The sequence below is a fragment of the Rattus norvegicus genome, chromosome 6 (assembly GCF_036323735.1).
Source record: "Rattus norvegicus strain BN/NHsdMcwi chromosome 6, GRCr8, whole genome shotgun sequence".
In the NCBI taxonomy this organism is placed as follows: domain Eukaryota; kingdom Metazoa; phylum Chordata; class Mammalia; order Rodentia; family Muridae; genus Rattus; species Rattus norvegicus.
Window position 1 is genome coordinate 76,095,252 of NC_086024.1, and position 15,427 is coordinate 76,110,678.

The 15,427-nt window shown below is 44.2% G+C and overlaps 1 protein-coding gene across 6 annotated transcripts in view; it reads left to right on the forward strand.

Annotated features, from left to right (window-relative positions):
- The window catches only part of Akap6 (A-kinase anchoring protein 6), a 440,318-nt gene that overhangs the window by 175,902 nt on the left and 248,989 nt on the right, over positions 1–15,427 (forward strand). For all 6 annotated transcript variants that reach the window (XM_017594343.3, XM_039112889.2, NM_022618.2 and 3 more), the window contains exons 3-4: positions 4,306–4,557; positions 13,062–14,822. In XM_017594343.3, the coding sequence (XP_017449832.1) occupies positions 4,306–4,557; positions 13,062–14,822 (2,013 nt within the window). The remainder of the gene's footprint in view (positions 1–4,305; positions 4,558–13,061; positions 14,823–15,427) is intronic.

The window sequence follows — 15,427 nt, forward strand, 5'->3', positions numbered from 1 at the left end:
ATGTAAGTTTCCAGCAAACAGGCAATTGTTAAGAAGCTAAGTATTAGACCTCTAAACTAATTATTCTGTAAATAGCTGTTTACTAGTTATGCAGAGTGAGAGAGGAAAGAACATTTTTCTATCGCTAGAGAGCATGTAGTTCAGAATTACTCAGTTATTTTTCTCTAATCAAATCTTTGATCAGGTGCTCAAAACAAAGTCCAAGTTTGGGAGAGTGGGTATGTACACATACATGCACAAACACATCAAATGCACGCATGCACACGTACTTGAGTGTGCAAACACACACACAGCTTTTTACTCTATAGTCTGTATGCTCATATGATTTTGGTCAGGCTAAGCAACTGGTGTTAGAAGGGAAGGCATGAAATCATTCATAGATTCCAGGAAGCTGCATCCTGCTATGCAGGATTCAGTCTTAGAATTTCAATAAGGGTTACATGTGCACATTGCCAGAATATTCCTCAGAGGGAGGTGGGCGCTTGAGGGGAAGGTGATTTCTCTTCCCCCTCAGAGTTCATCAGCTTCTCTGGAACGGTACCAACTTCCTTTCCTTTTCTAAATACACAGGAGGATGGTAATGCTTGGTGCCCCTTTAAGAATTGTTTCTCCTGGACAGTTGCCTGGGAATCTTGACCCATCACCTGACTGACTACATTCCTACATTCACTATGAAGGAGTCAAGTCATATGTCAGAGGAATGAGTGGCCTGGATTTTGGCATGCGGTGCCATAGTTATATATAACCTATTGTGCTGGGTGCTGGGAACGGGTGAGAAATTCCTTTTAGTCTATTCTGAGCAAGTGGCACAAGGATTATTCAAGCGATTGCTGAATGAGTCTGTACGTTGTTTTTTCTAGATACTATTTGCCAATAACCAAACCCCGTGGGAAAGCCAGGAGACTATTCTCTGACTAACAATTTGGAAGGGGAACTGGTGGTTTAAAAACTCCTTATTCTGGAGCAAATGTGGGGTATGGAGTTTTCTAGAAGCGAGTTATGAGTTATGAGGTGTGATGTGTGTGCTGACATTAGTGCTTTCATGAAGGGAGGAGGGTTCCAGGAGCCAGGATGCCCTCTCTTTTCCTACCTGATTTGGATTTGGTCAGGTCAGAAATCATAGACAGACATGTTTGTGTATCTCTATGTCAGAATTCACTGAACAATACCAAACTGGCTACACCATTTCATTGGCTGAAATTTACCAAATAGTCCTGATTTTCTTTGATGGCTGGCCATTGACAAGCATAGGTTCTTTTATCGCAATCTTAATTACAAATACTCACTTTCAGATCACATGGTATACATGACACAGTAATTATATCTATGTATAGTTAGAGAATAGCTACAAAAGGATTGCAGAAGCTACAGCAGAGTTCAAGTCCTTCAGAGGAAGGAGGCAGAGGAAGAAAGTAGGAAGAGACACGCAAAGAAAGTCACTGTCCAGGCAGCTGTGGGGGGCGTTAGATGACACCTCAGAGGCAAGCAGGGTTGCAGAGTTAAGCCAGCCCTCAGGATAGAGTCAAAGTGAGGTACAGGTTGCCAAGCAAGGTGAGGTGCGTGCACCTCACAGAGGTGATGCCGTGAAACAAACAGAAGGGCTCAGTGAGGACTGACTGGCGGTGGCAGTTTGAGCTGGTCATCAGAAGTAGGGACTGAGCTAAACTGAAGCCCCAGGTCTCAGGAGTTCTCTAGCTGTGGGTCCTTTCATGCTCACAGGGAGGAGTGAGAGGACAGGTTGGTGGAGATCATAACCTCGGCTGTGTTAGGGGCTCTTCTTTAAGGGTTCCAGAGAAGGGTGTTGTAATTTTCGTTAATCTGTTCTTTCTTCCCTTTCTTTTCTTTTCTTCCTTCCTTCCTTCCTTCCTTCCTTCCTTCCTTCCTTCCTTCCTTTCTTTCTTTCTTTCTTTCTTTCTTTGAGGTATGTTTGCAGGCCCTGGTAGAGAAGCAAATGTGTAGAACTTCTCTTGTTTCTTTTCTTTCTTTTTTTAATTCTATATGAATTTCTATTCTTCCTTTTAGTGCACAGGATAATAATTTATTATGACATATATAGTCTGCTCATACTCTCCCACCCCATTGCCCTCTATTCTCTCCTGCCCGAGAGTCCCTCATAGGTATATCTCAATGTCTGGATTTGTTCATAGACCACTCATGCACATCATCCTGATGGTTGGAGATTCCTTTTTTTAAGTCTTAAATTATTGCTTCCTTTTTTTCTTTTATTGGATATTTTTTATTTACATATCAAATGTTATTCCCTTTCCCAGTTCCCTTATTTCTGATATGATTTTAATGTACCCATGTACTCATATGGTCCTCAGTATACATTGCTAAGTTTATAGTTGGTATCTTCTTGCTTTTAGGATTTGGTCTGTGCTTTGGGGAACATGCTGAATGGGTGGTGTGGTGTTTGTGTGTACAAAGGTGCAGCATCATCCTGCACTTTTCACTCAAAATAGAGCCAAACGTTGATTGCACATTGGAGTCACCTAGGGCACAGCACGGTCTGAAAGTGCTATTTTACATATGTTTGGAATAGCAGAGCAGGGCACAGCTGGATATCAACATGATTGGGTGTGCATGATATGATTATAATGATATTGTAACAAGACCAAAGTCCTTTGGGGTGTCAACATGGTGCGTCGTCTAGCTGGCTTAGAGTTCCCGTCAGCAGGTGATAACTTGATGATAGGTGCCGAGAAGCATGTGTTCATTAGCATCTGTTTAACATTACCTATATAAGCAACAGTACTTGAGAGGAGAGTGGTGGGACATTGGGAAGACAATAATTTTATTATCTGGGCTGGTAACAAAGCCATTTTCTCATCCAAATATTTGAAGTGTTCTGCATGGTTAGGCTTAAGGAGCCAGAGAGAGGCTAATAAATAGAAACCAGGATTGTGAGCAATCAGGAACACTGTCAAGTGAGGGGCTGGAACGTTAGCCACAGATGCTGAGCTAGGAGGGAAGAGAGGGAGGGCCTGGAGCTTGGGGGTGTGGAAGGATATCTGAAATGGGAATAAAAATATCTGGAAAAAGAGGAGGTAGTGGCCTGAGAGACCTACTGATATTGCACAGATGGGTGATGACAGGGTTCAGAACAGAGCCGTGGGAGAGAGATGTGCCAGTGGAATAGGCTGGAGGCCTAGATGTTACAAAACAAAGGGAGTCTGAGGTGTGTCAGAGTGAATGTGAGCATGACTTAAGATGGCGGTGTGGTTGGTATGGAGCGGGGGAAACCGTGAGCCAGATGCATCTGTCAGTGTAATGTAGTTTAAGTTCTCTTGAAAAATTTAACTGAAATTCAACATATAGATGAAATCAGAAGGTCATCTTCCTGGTATAGAAAGATTGTTTTGACACTGATAGCAGGGCTCAGAGCTCAAATCCTTCCCTGAATTTTTTTCCTCAGCTAAACTCCCCAGTGTTAATATGAATCAGTGGTACAACAAAACCCGACAGGCAGAACACTTGCATGCCACATGTCTATTATTTTGATTAATAACTTCTTAAAGTGACCAGGGGAATAATCATTCATGGGCTTCATGCGTCTGTCCTTTGACAGCCATGGACACTGAGAACTTGTGAATCAATTGTCCTGTCAGGTATGGAATCCACCCTCCTAACAGCATTTGTGAGGGTGATTGACATTTTGAGTTACTGATGTTTTTGTTGAAGAGTTTTGGTTCTTTTCCCATCTTCGCATCTCAAAAGTAATTCTGCTTGACACTGAGGGTTGGAAATTTAGAGTCTCACCTTGACTCTAAGTTTTAAATCGTGTCTTTTTTTTTTTTTTTTTTTTTTTTTTGGAGAGTGACCATTGACCCTTACGATGACAATTCCATAGCTAATTTAGAATGGCTGGGGATTCCTGTGAAATGCATTCTAGCCTTTCTCTGTCCCCAGACATCTGATTGACACGTCTATTCTGAAATGTCGTGTGCTCAGTATAGCTTACCACTGTCAGTTAGAGCAGCTGCCGGGTCCTTCTCTAGAACCCAAACGAGTAAAAAACTAGAGTCAGAACAGACCTCTCAGCTAAGCCTTTAGTTAGAATGCCTCAAGGAACAGGGGCATTTTTGTGGTTTGAAAGAGCCCAACCTTTCTGTGTATGTAAACGGGCCAGTATTCAGGAATATGGCTGCAACAGTGTGGTGTAGTAGAACAAGTGAGGCCAGACCTCTGAAACATGCTGTGGCTGCCCCTGTGTTTGGCGAGTGACCTTCCGTAGCCCCTCCTCCCCAGCATACGGTTAAATTACCCCCACATTTGTCCTCACAAACTTGCTTTTCCTTGCTGCAGGACATTTGTGAGGATATTTCTGACCATGTGGAGCAGATCCATGCCCTCCTTGAGACGGAGTTCTCCCTAAAGCTGCTGTCCTACTCGGTCAACGTCATCGTAGACATCCACGCAGTACAGCTGCTCTGGCACCAGCTCCGCGTATCCGTGCTGGTCCTCCGGGAGCGCATCCTACAAGGTCTGCAGGACGCCAATGGCAACTACACCAGGCAGACTGACATTCTGCAAGCGTTCTCTGAAGAAACAACGGAGGTGAGTGGCCTCTGGCTTCAAGTCATGCTTTGTCAGGTGTTTCCATTCAAAGACATTTTCATTTTAGAGATGCGAGGATGAGGTTTTTGTAGGGAGGTAAGCAGGTCTCTATCTAGGATCTGGGCGGAGTGAGTAGAAGCTAAACGCTTGTAGTGTGAAGGGGGCTTTTGACATTAGTTTGTATAAATGTCATCCGCGGATGTTACCATTTCCTGACTTCCTGTCTCTTCCTCAATTTTTAAAAACACATTTATTTAACACTATGTTCAGGTACTAGACACTAGAAATATGATCCAAACGTCATTTCTAGGGGCTAGAAAGATGGCTCAGCAGTTTAGAGCACTGACTGCTCTTCCAGAGGAAGGTTCAATTTCCAACCCTCTCATGGGAGCTCACAACTACCCGTAACTCTAGTTCCTGGACTCCTCTTCTGGCCCCAGTGGGTACCAGGCAGGCATTAGTGTACAGTTATCCACTCAGGCAAAACACTCACACACATAAAGTACCCACTACCTCGGAAAACCCATCGTTTCTGTTGTGAGGAGATTTAAATCTAGAAGGGAATAGAAAGAAATGAAGAGAGACTAAGGCCAAACTGAGGTAAGTCTACAAAATACAGTAGGACGTCAGAGAAAGAAGCCGTGGGGGTGGTAACACGGTATTTGTCATCATGGTTCTATATCTCTTTATACTTAGTTCAATAATTTGCCGCCGCTGCCGCCGCCGCCGCCACCACCACCACCACCACCACCACCACCACCACCACCACCACCACCACCACCACCACCACCATCATTATCATCGGAAAACACGTTCTTCAAATTTATAAAGCTCCTGTATGTGTGAGATTAAGAAGCTTCTAAACAAGTGTTATAGACTTCACTAACTTCTTTACCAGTGTTACAGTGGCTGTTTGACTCTGAACACCGTGAAACAATCTGTGCCTATTTCTATAAATTGTGCACTGATTTTTGTTTACTGCAAATAAAGATGCCATTGTAGAAAATCTGTGTGTGGTTTAGAAGACCATGGGGGTCAAGATCTGCTCTGTTCTCCTCTAAACTTGCCAGTCTCTGCTTGCAGTTAACACTCCTTGCTGTTGTGACTGGGACCTCGGGGTGACTGGGGGACATGTTGGCTTTCAGATGCCATCACTTCCCAATCCCAGAGGCTCTCGGGTGTGCCTTTCACCGTTACTGGGGGCTACAGGTTCCAGACGACCAATGTGTCTTAAATGTAGGGCCTCTGAGCATACGCACTGATGGAAATCAGGGACTTGTCTACGTTCTAAAGGGACCTTTCTTCATATCTTCCCTTGTCCGAGGCTGGAAGGGACGTGAAAATTAAGTTAGTTGGTAGCCTGGTTGCCAGTTCTTTGCTATAGGGAGATGGGGCAGTGTTCTGGGACTTAATCCTATCATTGTATAGATTACATTTTGCATTTGAACTTACAGCACTCATAAAGTAGAAACAAAACACAGGGAAAGGCCATTAGCCTATTGGTAATGGCTAGTTTTTCTCTGACGTCATAAACTTACACCATGTAGTATCTGTTCTCATTCTTACAAGAAAGAGCTAAAAAATTTATTTATAAATTTAGTTTGAAGCAGTTCGGCACATTTTTATTTTTGAGACTGGTTTCAGAATTGTTGCAGAGAGACAAAAATACACCCCGTGGAGAAGGGTAGAGGGACAGTGGCCGTCCAGGGCCAACTCATGGAGTCTTCTGTGAATCAGGGTCTGCTTACACCATTCTTTGCAAACCTCTCTGATCCCATCTGTTTGTGACTCTGGTGCTACTCAGCGAGGGTGACAGGGGCTTGGCTTTGTTTATCTTTACCTGCACACCAGGACTGGGAAAGGGGCAGGAAATGCAGATGAAATTCTCAGAGTACATTTGGGGATGGAAGATTTGCAGAATGGAAATGAACTGGAAACACAAACGAAGATAAACTAGAACAGTGGAGGACCACCCAGTGCATTCGGGATTTTCAGAATTCATTTGCATTTCAGAGCCACACAAAAGAGTGAGTTTGAAACTCGAGAAAGGGGCCAGGTCTAATTGTTTTCCTCCTTGACAACACAAAATGTGAGTTTTATTCTTTTTTGGATGTTGAGCAGACCATTTATAATAAACAAATGGTGGGTGCATTACTAAAACAAAACAAACCAAGCAGCCAAATAAGTGCATTAGAAAAATCACTTTGAAGTAAAACTCAAATGTCTGATGAACCCCACCAAAATGTTCTGCACGCAAGGCACTTGACCGTTTGTTTCAGCTAGCAGGGAAGACAAGGGGTAAATCGTTTTTTTTTTTTTTATAGATAAGAAAATGGAACCAAAGAGAAGTTAAGTGGCTGCTTAAATATACAAGACCAGGAGTAGTTAAACTAAATGTAACCAAACCAGTTTTCAGCTGATTTCTAGTATAGTAAGTCCTCCCATTTCCCTCCCTTTCCATACCTCTAAGTTTTTATGGGTTTTCTGGTATGATCAAGGCACGGTGGGTCCCCATTAGCAGTTACCCTCACAGTCTTGTTATTATTGCATGATTTAAGACGGTAGGCAGGATAGGGCTGTCACCTTCACCTTGGAGCTCTTGATATTATATCCATCTCATGGGTGAGAGACTGGAGTGGGAAGAGGTAAATTCACATAAGTACTGATTAATAGTTCTTAACATATGCAAGCATAACATAAAAGTAACAAAAATGATGCTTCCTTCTCTATGGGAATCCTTCTAGAACATCCACAGCATGGCGTGTTGTGTATCCCTGCCCTGGCCCTTGTGTCTGTGAGAACAAAGCACTGCTAGATTGGGAACCGTAAGAACACGCCTCACACTGTGACCATTCTGTATCTTCCACGGCCGTATCTGACACTTATATACAGATATTACCGTACATAAATATCTGAAGAACTAAATCAAACACTTTAAAACAGAGCAGACAACTACTGCTTTGGGTGTAGAACAAGGGAGTTAATTATAGTGATTACTTGATTTGTAATTTCAGCCTACAGACCATTACAATTCTTAAGACTTAGGTTGTCTTAAGGTTTTTGTGGATTGTCCCGTCATCCATCAGAGTGAAGTTTGCTTCACTTTTCCTTATCTTAGCTGCTCTTTCTGGTCCATAGCTGCTCTCTGGATAGTACTCTGAATCAGTCGCCAGAGGTAAGGACCAAAGCATCTGAAAGAGTTCAGTCCATCTGTCGGAGATTGGGCAGGGGTCGGAGGAGGTAGGTGGCACTTGGTTAAGAGGACCATGACTTTGTATGACAGCAATCAAAACATCCGGAACATTGTGTATCAAGATTGTGGGATCCGGGGAAGAGAGGAGAGGAAACACTGAATTGGGGACAAGAGTAATGGGTACTGAGTAGCGGAGGATGCTGATACACTTGTGGAACATTTTAATAAGGAGCTAGCTTCTGAGTTATGGCTGTTACAGCTCCTGTTGGTGACACACTGTAGTTCAGTACTACAAAAAGGTGTAAGACAGCATTTGGGATTCAGCTAACTTAATTATGGGTTAGGAACAAAGCGCAGTCTCTTTTCAATTTAGCAAAGAAGTCAGGGAGCATGGTTGAAGTAGAAGATAAGACTGAAGCCAGTAAGAAAGCAAATAAATTACCTCCTACATACAATGTATCCTTCATTCATGAGCAGGGGGGGGGGGGGCCTACCAGGAGGGCGTGGCTGAGGAGAGGCGTGCTCTGCAGCCCTAGGAGCCCTCAGTACAAACAGTCATGCCTGTGACTGCGATCTAAAGGTGGGATCATGTACTCATCCCTAGGTCTCATAGCTGTGTGAGACTTATTACTTCAGGGAACTTGTTTGTTTTTCTTAAAATCGCCTCTGCAGGGTCAGCAGTATAGAGCAATGCACCTAGCGATGGGCTAACTCTCACCGGGTCATTGGTTTAATCCTCAGCATGACCCCTCTCCTCCCACCAAAAACCCACTGCATAGTGAAACCCTTTATTGGTTTTGTTGTTCCCCTGTTGTTATTCAACCCCCCTCACCTCTGCCTCCAGGAAGGATTAAATCCAAGGTGTTGGTGTTGAGAATTCTGGGCTAGTATTCTACCACTGGACTATAGTCCCCATCCCAAGACTATATTGTTTCTTCTTGGTGATACTATTTTTCCCCTAAGGGATAACGTTTTTCCATATTTAAAAATTCAATAGTTATAATGTAAATGCTTTTGAATATGGATTTTTAAAATCAAAACAGTAACTAGAGATCCCAAAAGTTTTTACAAAGATCAGCCGTACTCTACTCTCCTCTACTCTCGGAGATGATGTCATTTATTTGTCTAACATGTAGTTTTGACAAATGTGTGCAACATTTATTGAGCATCTGCTGTATAAGAGTTAAAGACTAAATATCCTCCTGCCCCCCCCTGCTTGTGCAAAGGCAGGTAGCTGACTCTTTAACATCTAGTTTTTGCCTGAACTCTGAAATTTATTCATTATAGCAACACTTAAAATAAAAACGATAGAAATATTGTAAATTTCTACTAGTTGCTAATTTAAAAGGTCTCAGGAGATGGCTTAGGAATATAACCATCATCTATAATAGCTTTCTAATAAGCTATTGATTCTATTAATTCTTTGATAATTTCATACAATGCATTTTGATCATATTTAACTTCCATCTCTCCCCTAATTCCTACCAGAGTCGCATCCCATAACTTATTCCCTTCAACTTCTTGCCAACCCCCACCCCTTTAAAATAAAAATCCACCAAGTCCAACCTATGCTGCATAAATCTTCCTGGATGTGGGGCCATCTGCTTTAGCATGCTCAACCTGGGGGCCATACACTTAGAGAAAAGTCTCCCGGAAGCCATCGCCTGTCCATGACTTCTCAGTTGATGTGAGCCTTGCTGGAGCAGTACCTGACCTCGTGCAGATGCTGTGCTGCCTCCACATGCTGTGCGCTCCCGAGTGCTGCAGTGTCCCTGTCATTTCCTTCTGCCTGCCCCGACTGCTGGCTCTTACAATCTTTCTGCCCTTCTCTCCATCAACTGTCCCTGCACCACAGAAAGGGGGTGATATCGACGTCCCATTTGTATTGTGTTGGGGTCTCCAGGACTCAGCGCCCCATATCTAGCCCTGGTCCTTTTATTTAGTGTCCTATAGTTCCTGGGGAAAGCACTGTTCCCTGTGTACGGTGACTCCAGTTTAACTCTTTTATATGGGTATATAAATAGTATATATACTATTGTAGTATAGTATGTATACTATTTGTAGAAGAGAAACTCTCAAGTAATGACCAACTAAGTCAAACACTTAAAAAATCTACTTGATTGGAAGTCACACTATTATTCTCTTAAAAATTGCAAGCTTGTATGACTCATCCTTGGGTGGTTTTGGGTTCTGACTTTGTTATTCAATGAGCCCTTTCCAGGCACAAAGCCCCAAATCACACAATTGCACTCATTTCATCTCTGAGGTTCAAGGTTAGTCTCCATCTCTGCTCAGGGCATGTTAGTGCTAGAGGCAGCTTATGCCTTCCTCTCGGTATACACCATTGCCAGAAGGTAATACGGCAAGCAACAGGGGTGAGCAGGTATCCACGTACCAGACTCTTGTCTTATGTATTTCGTCCCCTCAGAGCCTTTCAACTTCTTTGTGGCATGGTTTATCACTTCTTTTCCTTTAAACTTGTGTGTGTGCATGTGCCTGTATGTGTATGTGTGCATGTATGAGTGCACTGTGTGTGTGTGCCTGTGTGTGTACGTGTACATGTATGAGTGCATTGTGTGTGTGTGCATGCATGTGTATGTGTGCATGCATGTGTGCATGTATGAGTGCACTGTGTGCGTGCGTGTGTATGCATGTGTATGTGTGCATGTATGTGCGCATGTGTGTGTGCGTGCTTGCATATGTGCCACAGTATGCATGTGGAGGTCAGAGGACTACTTTCAGGATTTGTCTTTCTCCTTCTTCCACGTGTGTTCTGGGGTTCATACTCGAATCCTCAGCCTCGGAGGCAAGCATACTTACACACAGAGCCATCTTGTACTCATCATTCCCATTTTGTAGATGGTGGAACTAAGAGTTAACAACACCAAGCTGTTGACCTATAGTCATAGAGCTGGTTAGTGTCAGAGAAGGACGTGACTCCGAAACTTGGTGAGTCTCATCATTTGTGCCAAGTCAAAGTCCACAATCAGAGGAAGAAATGGCATGCAGGCCGAGAGAGAGCAAATATCACCATTGATTGATTGATTGATTGATTGATGATTGATTCACTCATTCATTCAATAGATGTATGGTCGAGTGCTTACCCTGTGCAGTCTCTGAATGCTGCAGGGAAGCTGGGCAGACCACACATATTCTGCATGACTAATATCCTTGTGATGCTCACATACAAAGGAGAAGTAAGGTAGACGACATCACAGTGTTAGTTACTATTCCCCAGTGAGGTGAATAGTTAAAGGGGGGGTTGGTGTGGATTTGAGAGCTTTCTGTGAGTGATTCTGACAGAGGTGAGAATCTAAAGTCTTGAAGAAGTAAAAACTTTGGCTAATATCTAAGGGATAGAAGAGTCCGATGGTTGAGAAAATATTGTAGGAAGGTTTCAATATAGGAAATGCAAAGTTCCGAGGCAGGAGGAAACCTGGTATGATCAGGAACTGAAAAGGAGGCAGTGTGGCTGGGTACCACCGGAGAGGGGAAAGTGGTGTAGGGAGGCCTTCAGACAGTGTGGATTTGGGGGGAGTTGAGGGGACACCCCGACCTGGCACTGGGCTCTTGGACTGGGTTTTTAACCTACCAGTCAGAGGAAGCTACTAAACGTTTGAAGCCGAGAAGTAACAGTACAAACTTGCAACTTGTAAAGGTCCCTATGCTGACCACATAAATCACAGCGGTTTTTAAAGCACTGTTCAAAGTTAGAACTTGGCTTCAGGTCAGCAGGCTTGTCCAAGGTCTAGGCTGGTCCTTAGTCACAAGGCCATAGTGACTCATTTTCTTCTTTATGCTGTAATCTAAACAAGGACAATTAGTACAGATCTCAAAAGAAGGTGGTGAGGATTAATGGAGTATAAGAATAAGACACCCGAGGAAGCCCAGGCTTAGGAAAGGTCAGTCACTACAATTATTTGCACACTATCATCTGGGTATTGAGAATAAGAGTGTTAGGACCGGAAATAGATACAAGAGGAAAAACTTCAGGGAGAGAGCACCCCAGAGACAAAGTGAACACACGAATAATAACACCCCATGTAAGTCATGGGGAGACCCAGTCCAGGGACAAGCTGGCTGAAGGGTCTAGCAGTTGGATGGGAGCAGAGCCGGGCTTTCACTCCAGACCCCTTGTGAAGAGAATGGGATCACTTTCGCTTCCTCTACTTAAGGTGCCAAGGGCCTCAACCAGACTCTCATTCAGCTCTGTTAGAAGAATCCAGTTTTTATCCTACATCACCAATTAGAAATTTCCTGGTTTGACACACGATATACGAACTACATTAGCAATGAGACAAAAGCCTCAACACACAATTAAATAGTAAAAACAAGACCTTAATATGCTATTATCTGTATGGAAGAATTTCAGATCATCTTAGCTCACTTGGAATCCTAGATAAACAGGGAGAAGGGCAGTTAGCAATTAACACACAGTTGGGAGCAGGAGGAGGGAGAGGTGAGGCAGGAGACAGGGCTGAGTGATGAGGTTTGAACATTCGCTCATTTTCTCAAACATAACCGAGTATACCTTTAGTGTACTGAGTATACCTGAGTATACCTTCAGTCTCACACGGTTTCTGTAATGTTTTTAAAAATTCAGTAGTTCACTCCCGTGATCTGAGAATACAGACTTAACATTGTTGAACTAATACACTTAATTATTCTACTTACAATAGTCCTTGACTTAGCCACTGTGGTAGGCTCTGGAGTGACAGCATAAATAAAACAGACATTTGTGAAGATTTTATTTTATGTTGCTTTCCTCTTTGGAAACGTGGTTTCTACTTCTTTAGTTAAGGAATGTTCATGAAGACCTTGTGGTGAGGGTCTGTAATCCTAGCTATTCCTGAGGCTACAGCAGGATTGCTAGTTTAAGCCTGACAGTTGTACTGGGAGTTCAGGGCTGTACCAGTGACTTAGCAAGCAGGAGTGAGAGGAAAGTTAGGGCAGAGCATGGCAGGAGCCTCGTACAGCAGTTTTCTAGAATGTTCGGCATCCTAGTTCAGCCTCCAGAGCTACAAGAGACAAAACTGGAAGTGCTTTTGAAACTATTGATATACACTGTTTTTAAAGAAAAGATAGAGCCGGAAGTTTGGGGTTGGTCTCAACCATCTCTAAGACTCTATGCCGACCTTTCAGTTTGAATACTTAAACGGCAAACAGTGTGTGTAAAGCCATGTAGTAATGGGTTATGGGCGACTCCACAGGTCAGGCCAGAGCGACTGGAAGCGATTCACACTTCATGGGAAATGCAGTTAGGTGTACTCCATGTTGCACTCACTGAAACCATTACTGTTGTGTGTTTCAGGGCCGGCTTGATTCCCTCACAGAAGTGGACGACTCAGGGCAGTTAACTATCAAATGTTCACAGGATTACTTGTCTCTGGATTGTGGCATTACCGCATTTGAACTCTCCGACTACAGTCCAAGTGAGGATCTGCTTGGTGGCCTGGGCGACATGACCACCAGCCAGGCCAAAACTAAATCTTTTGACTCTTGGAGCTACAGTGAGATGGAGAAAGAGTTCCCTGAGCTTATCCGAAGCGTTGGGCTGCTTACAGTGGCCACCGAGCCTGTCCCTTCCAGCTGTGGAGAAGCCAATGAGGATTCATCTCAAGCGTCCCTTTCAGACGATCACAAAGGTGAACACGGGGAAGACGGTGCTCCCGTACCTGGACAGCAGCTGGACTCAACGGTGGGAATGTCTTCCTTAGACGGCACGCTGGCAAATGCTGCCGAACACCCTTCGGAGACAGCAAAACAAGACTCTACTTCCTCCCCACAGCTTGGTACGAAGAAAACCCAGCCTGGTCCTTGTGAAATTACGACTCCCAAGAGATCCATCCGCGATTGCTTTAATTATAACGAGGACTCCCCCACACAGCCCACATTACCCAAAAGAGGGCTTTTTCTAAAAGAAACTCAAAAGAATGAGCGCAAAGGCAGTGACAGGAAGGGGCAGGTGGTTGACTTAAAGCCTGAACTGAGCAGAAGCACCCCTTCCCTGGTGGACCCCCCTGACAGATCGAAGCTCTGCCTAGTGTTGCAGTCCTCCTACCCCAGCAGCCCTTCTGCTGCCAGCCAGTCCTATGAATGTTTGCACAAGGTGGGGCTCGGCAATCTTGAAAACATAGTCAGAAGTCACATTAAAGAAATTTCTTCCAGTCTGGGAAGGCTTACTGACTGCCATAAAGAGAAATTGCGACTGAAAAAGCCACACAAGACCTTGGCCGAAGTGTCTCTGTGCAGAATCCCTAAACAGGGAGGCGGTTCAGGAAAGCGATCTGAGAGCACCGGGAGCTCAGCAGGGCCCAGCATGGTATCACCTGGAGCTCCCAAAGCCACGATGAGACCAGAAACAGATTCTGCGTCTACAGCCTCAGGTGGCCTGTGCCACCAGAGAAATCGCAGTGGACAATTGCCAGTGCAGTCGAAGGCCTCCAGTTCACCCCCTTGCAGTCACAGCAGTGAATCTTCTCTTGGCTCAGATAGCATCAAATCCCCGGTTCCTCTTCTTTCAAAAAACAAAAGCCAAAAAAGCTCCCCACCTGCTCCATGTCACGCCACACAGAACGGTCAGGTGGTGGAGGCCTGGTACGGCTCTGATGAGTACCTAGCGCTGCCCTCTCACCTGAAGCAGACAGAGGTGTTAGCTCTCAAGCTGGAGAGCCTAACCAAGCTCCTACCCCAGAAACCCAGAGGAGAGACCATCCAGGATATTGATGACTGGGAACTGTCTGAAATGAATTCAGATTCCGAAATCTATCCAACATACCACATCAAGAAAAAACACACGAGACTGGGCACAGTGTCTCCAAGCTCATCCAGCGACATAGCCTCATCTCTCGGGGAGAGCATTGAATCCGGGCCCCTGAGTGACATTCTTTCTGACGAGGACTTATGTCTGCCCCTCTCCAGCATGAAAAAGTTCACTGACGAGAAATCAGAGAGACCTTCATCCTCCGAGAAGAACGAGAGCCATTCTGCAACAAGATCAGCTTTGATTCAGAAACTAATGCACGATATTCAGCACCAAGAGAACTATGAAGCCATCTGGGAAAGAATTGAGGTAAGGTTAGTTTTAACCTAGTGATTTCTTGTCTGAGTTTTAAAAATAATGCCGGGGAAGTATTCATCTCCTTCTGACTCTCTTATCAAATATGATACATTTTAAATTAAACTTTAAATTCTTCAAAGAAAAGCATGGGGAATAAAATCCATGATGTTTATCTACCAGGGAGCCTTGCCAGTGCAGTCACCGCCTGCTGGAGAATTCTGCTGATACTACTCAGGCTGAACAGGGTACCTGTGAAGGGGCCATTGATAGAAAACAACTTCCAGCAGTAATGGCCCACATATGAGATGTGCATCCAGTGTATCCTCCTGGCGTAGCATCAAAGTTACCTTCAGCTCTTCTATGTCTCTTTTCTTAGCCCTGGAGTGACTCCTACTTTCCAGCATCTTCTGTTGAAAAGACCTCGCATGTCCAACTGACTAGCCATCCCTGTTTTCTTCCCTCCTCTTTCCTTTTGGGGACCTCTGGCTTCCTTCCTTCCTTCCTTCCTTCCTTCCTTCTTTGTTTCTTTCTTTCTTTCTCTCTTTCTTTCCGTCCTTCCTTCCTTCCTTCCTTCTTTCCTTCCTTCTACCTTTCTTTCTTTTTCTTTCACTGGATTT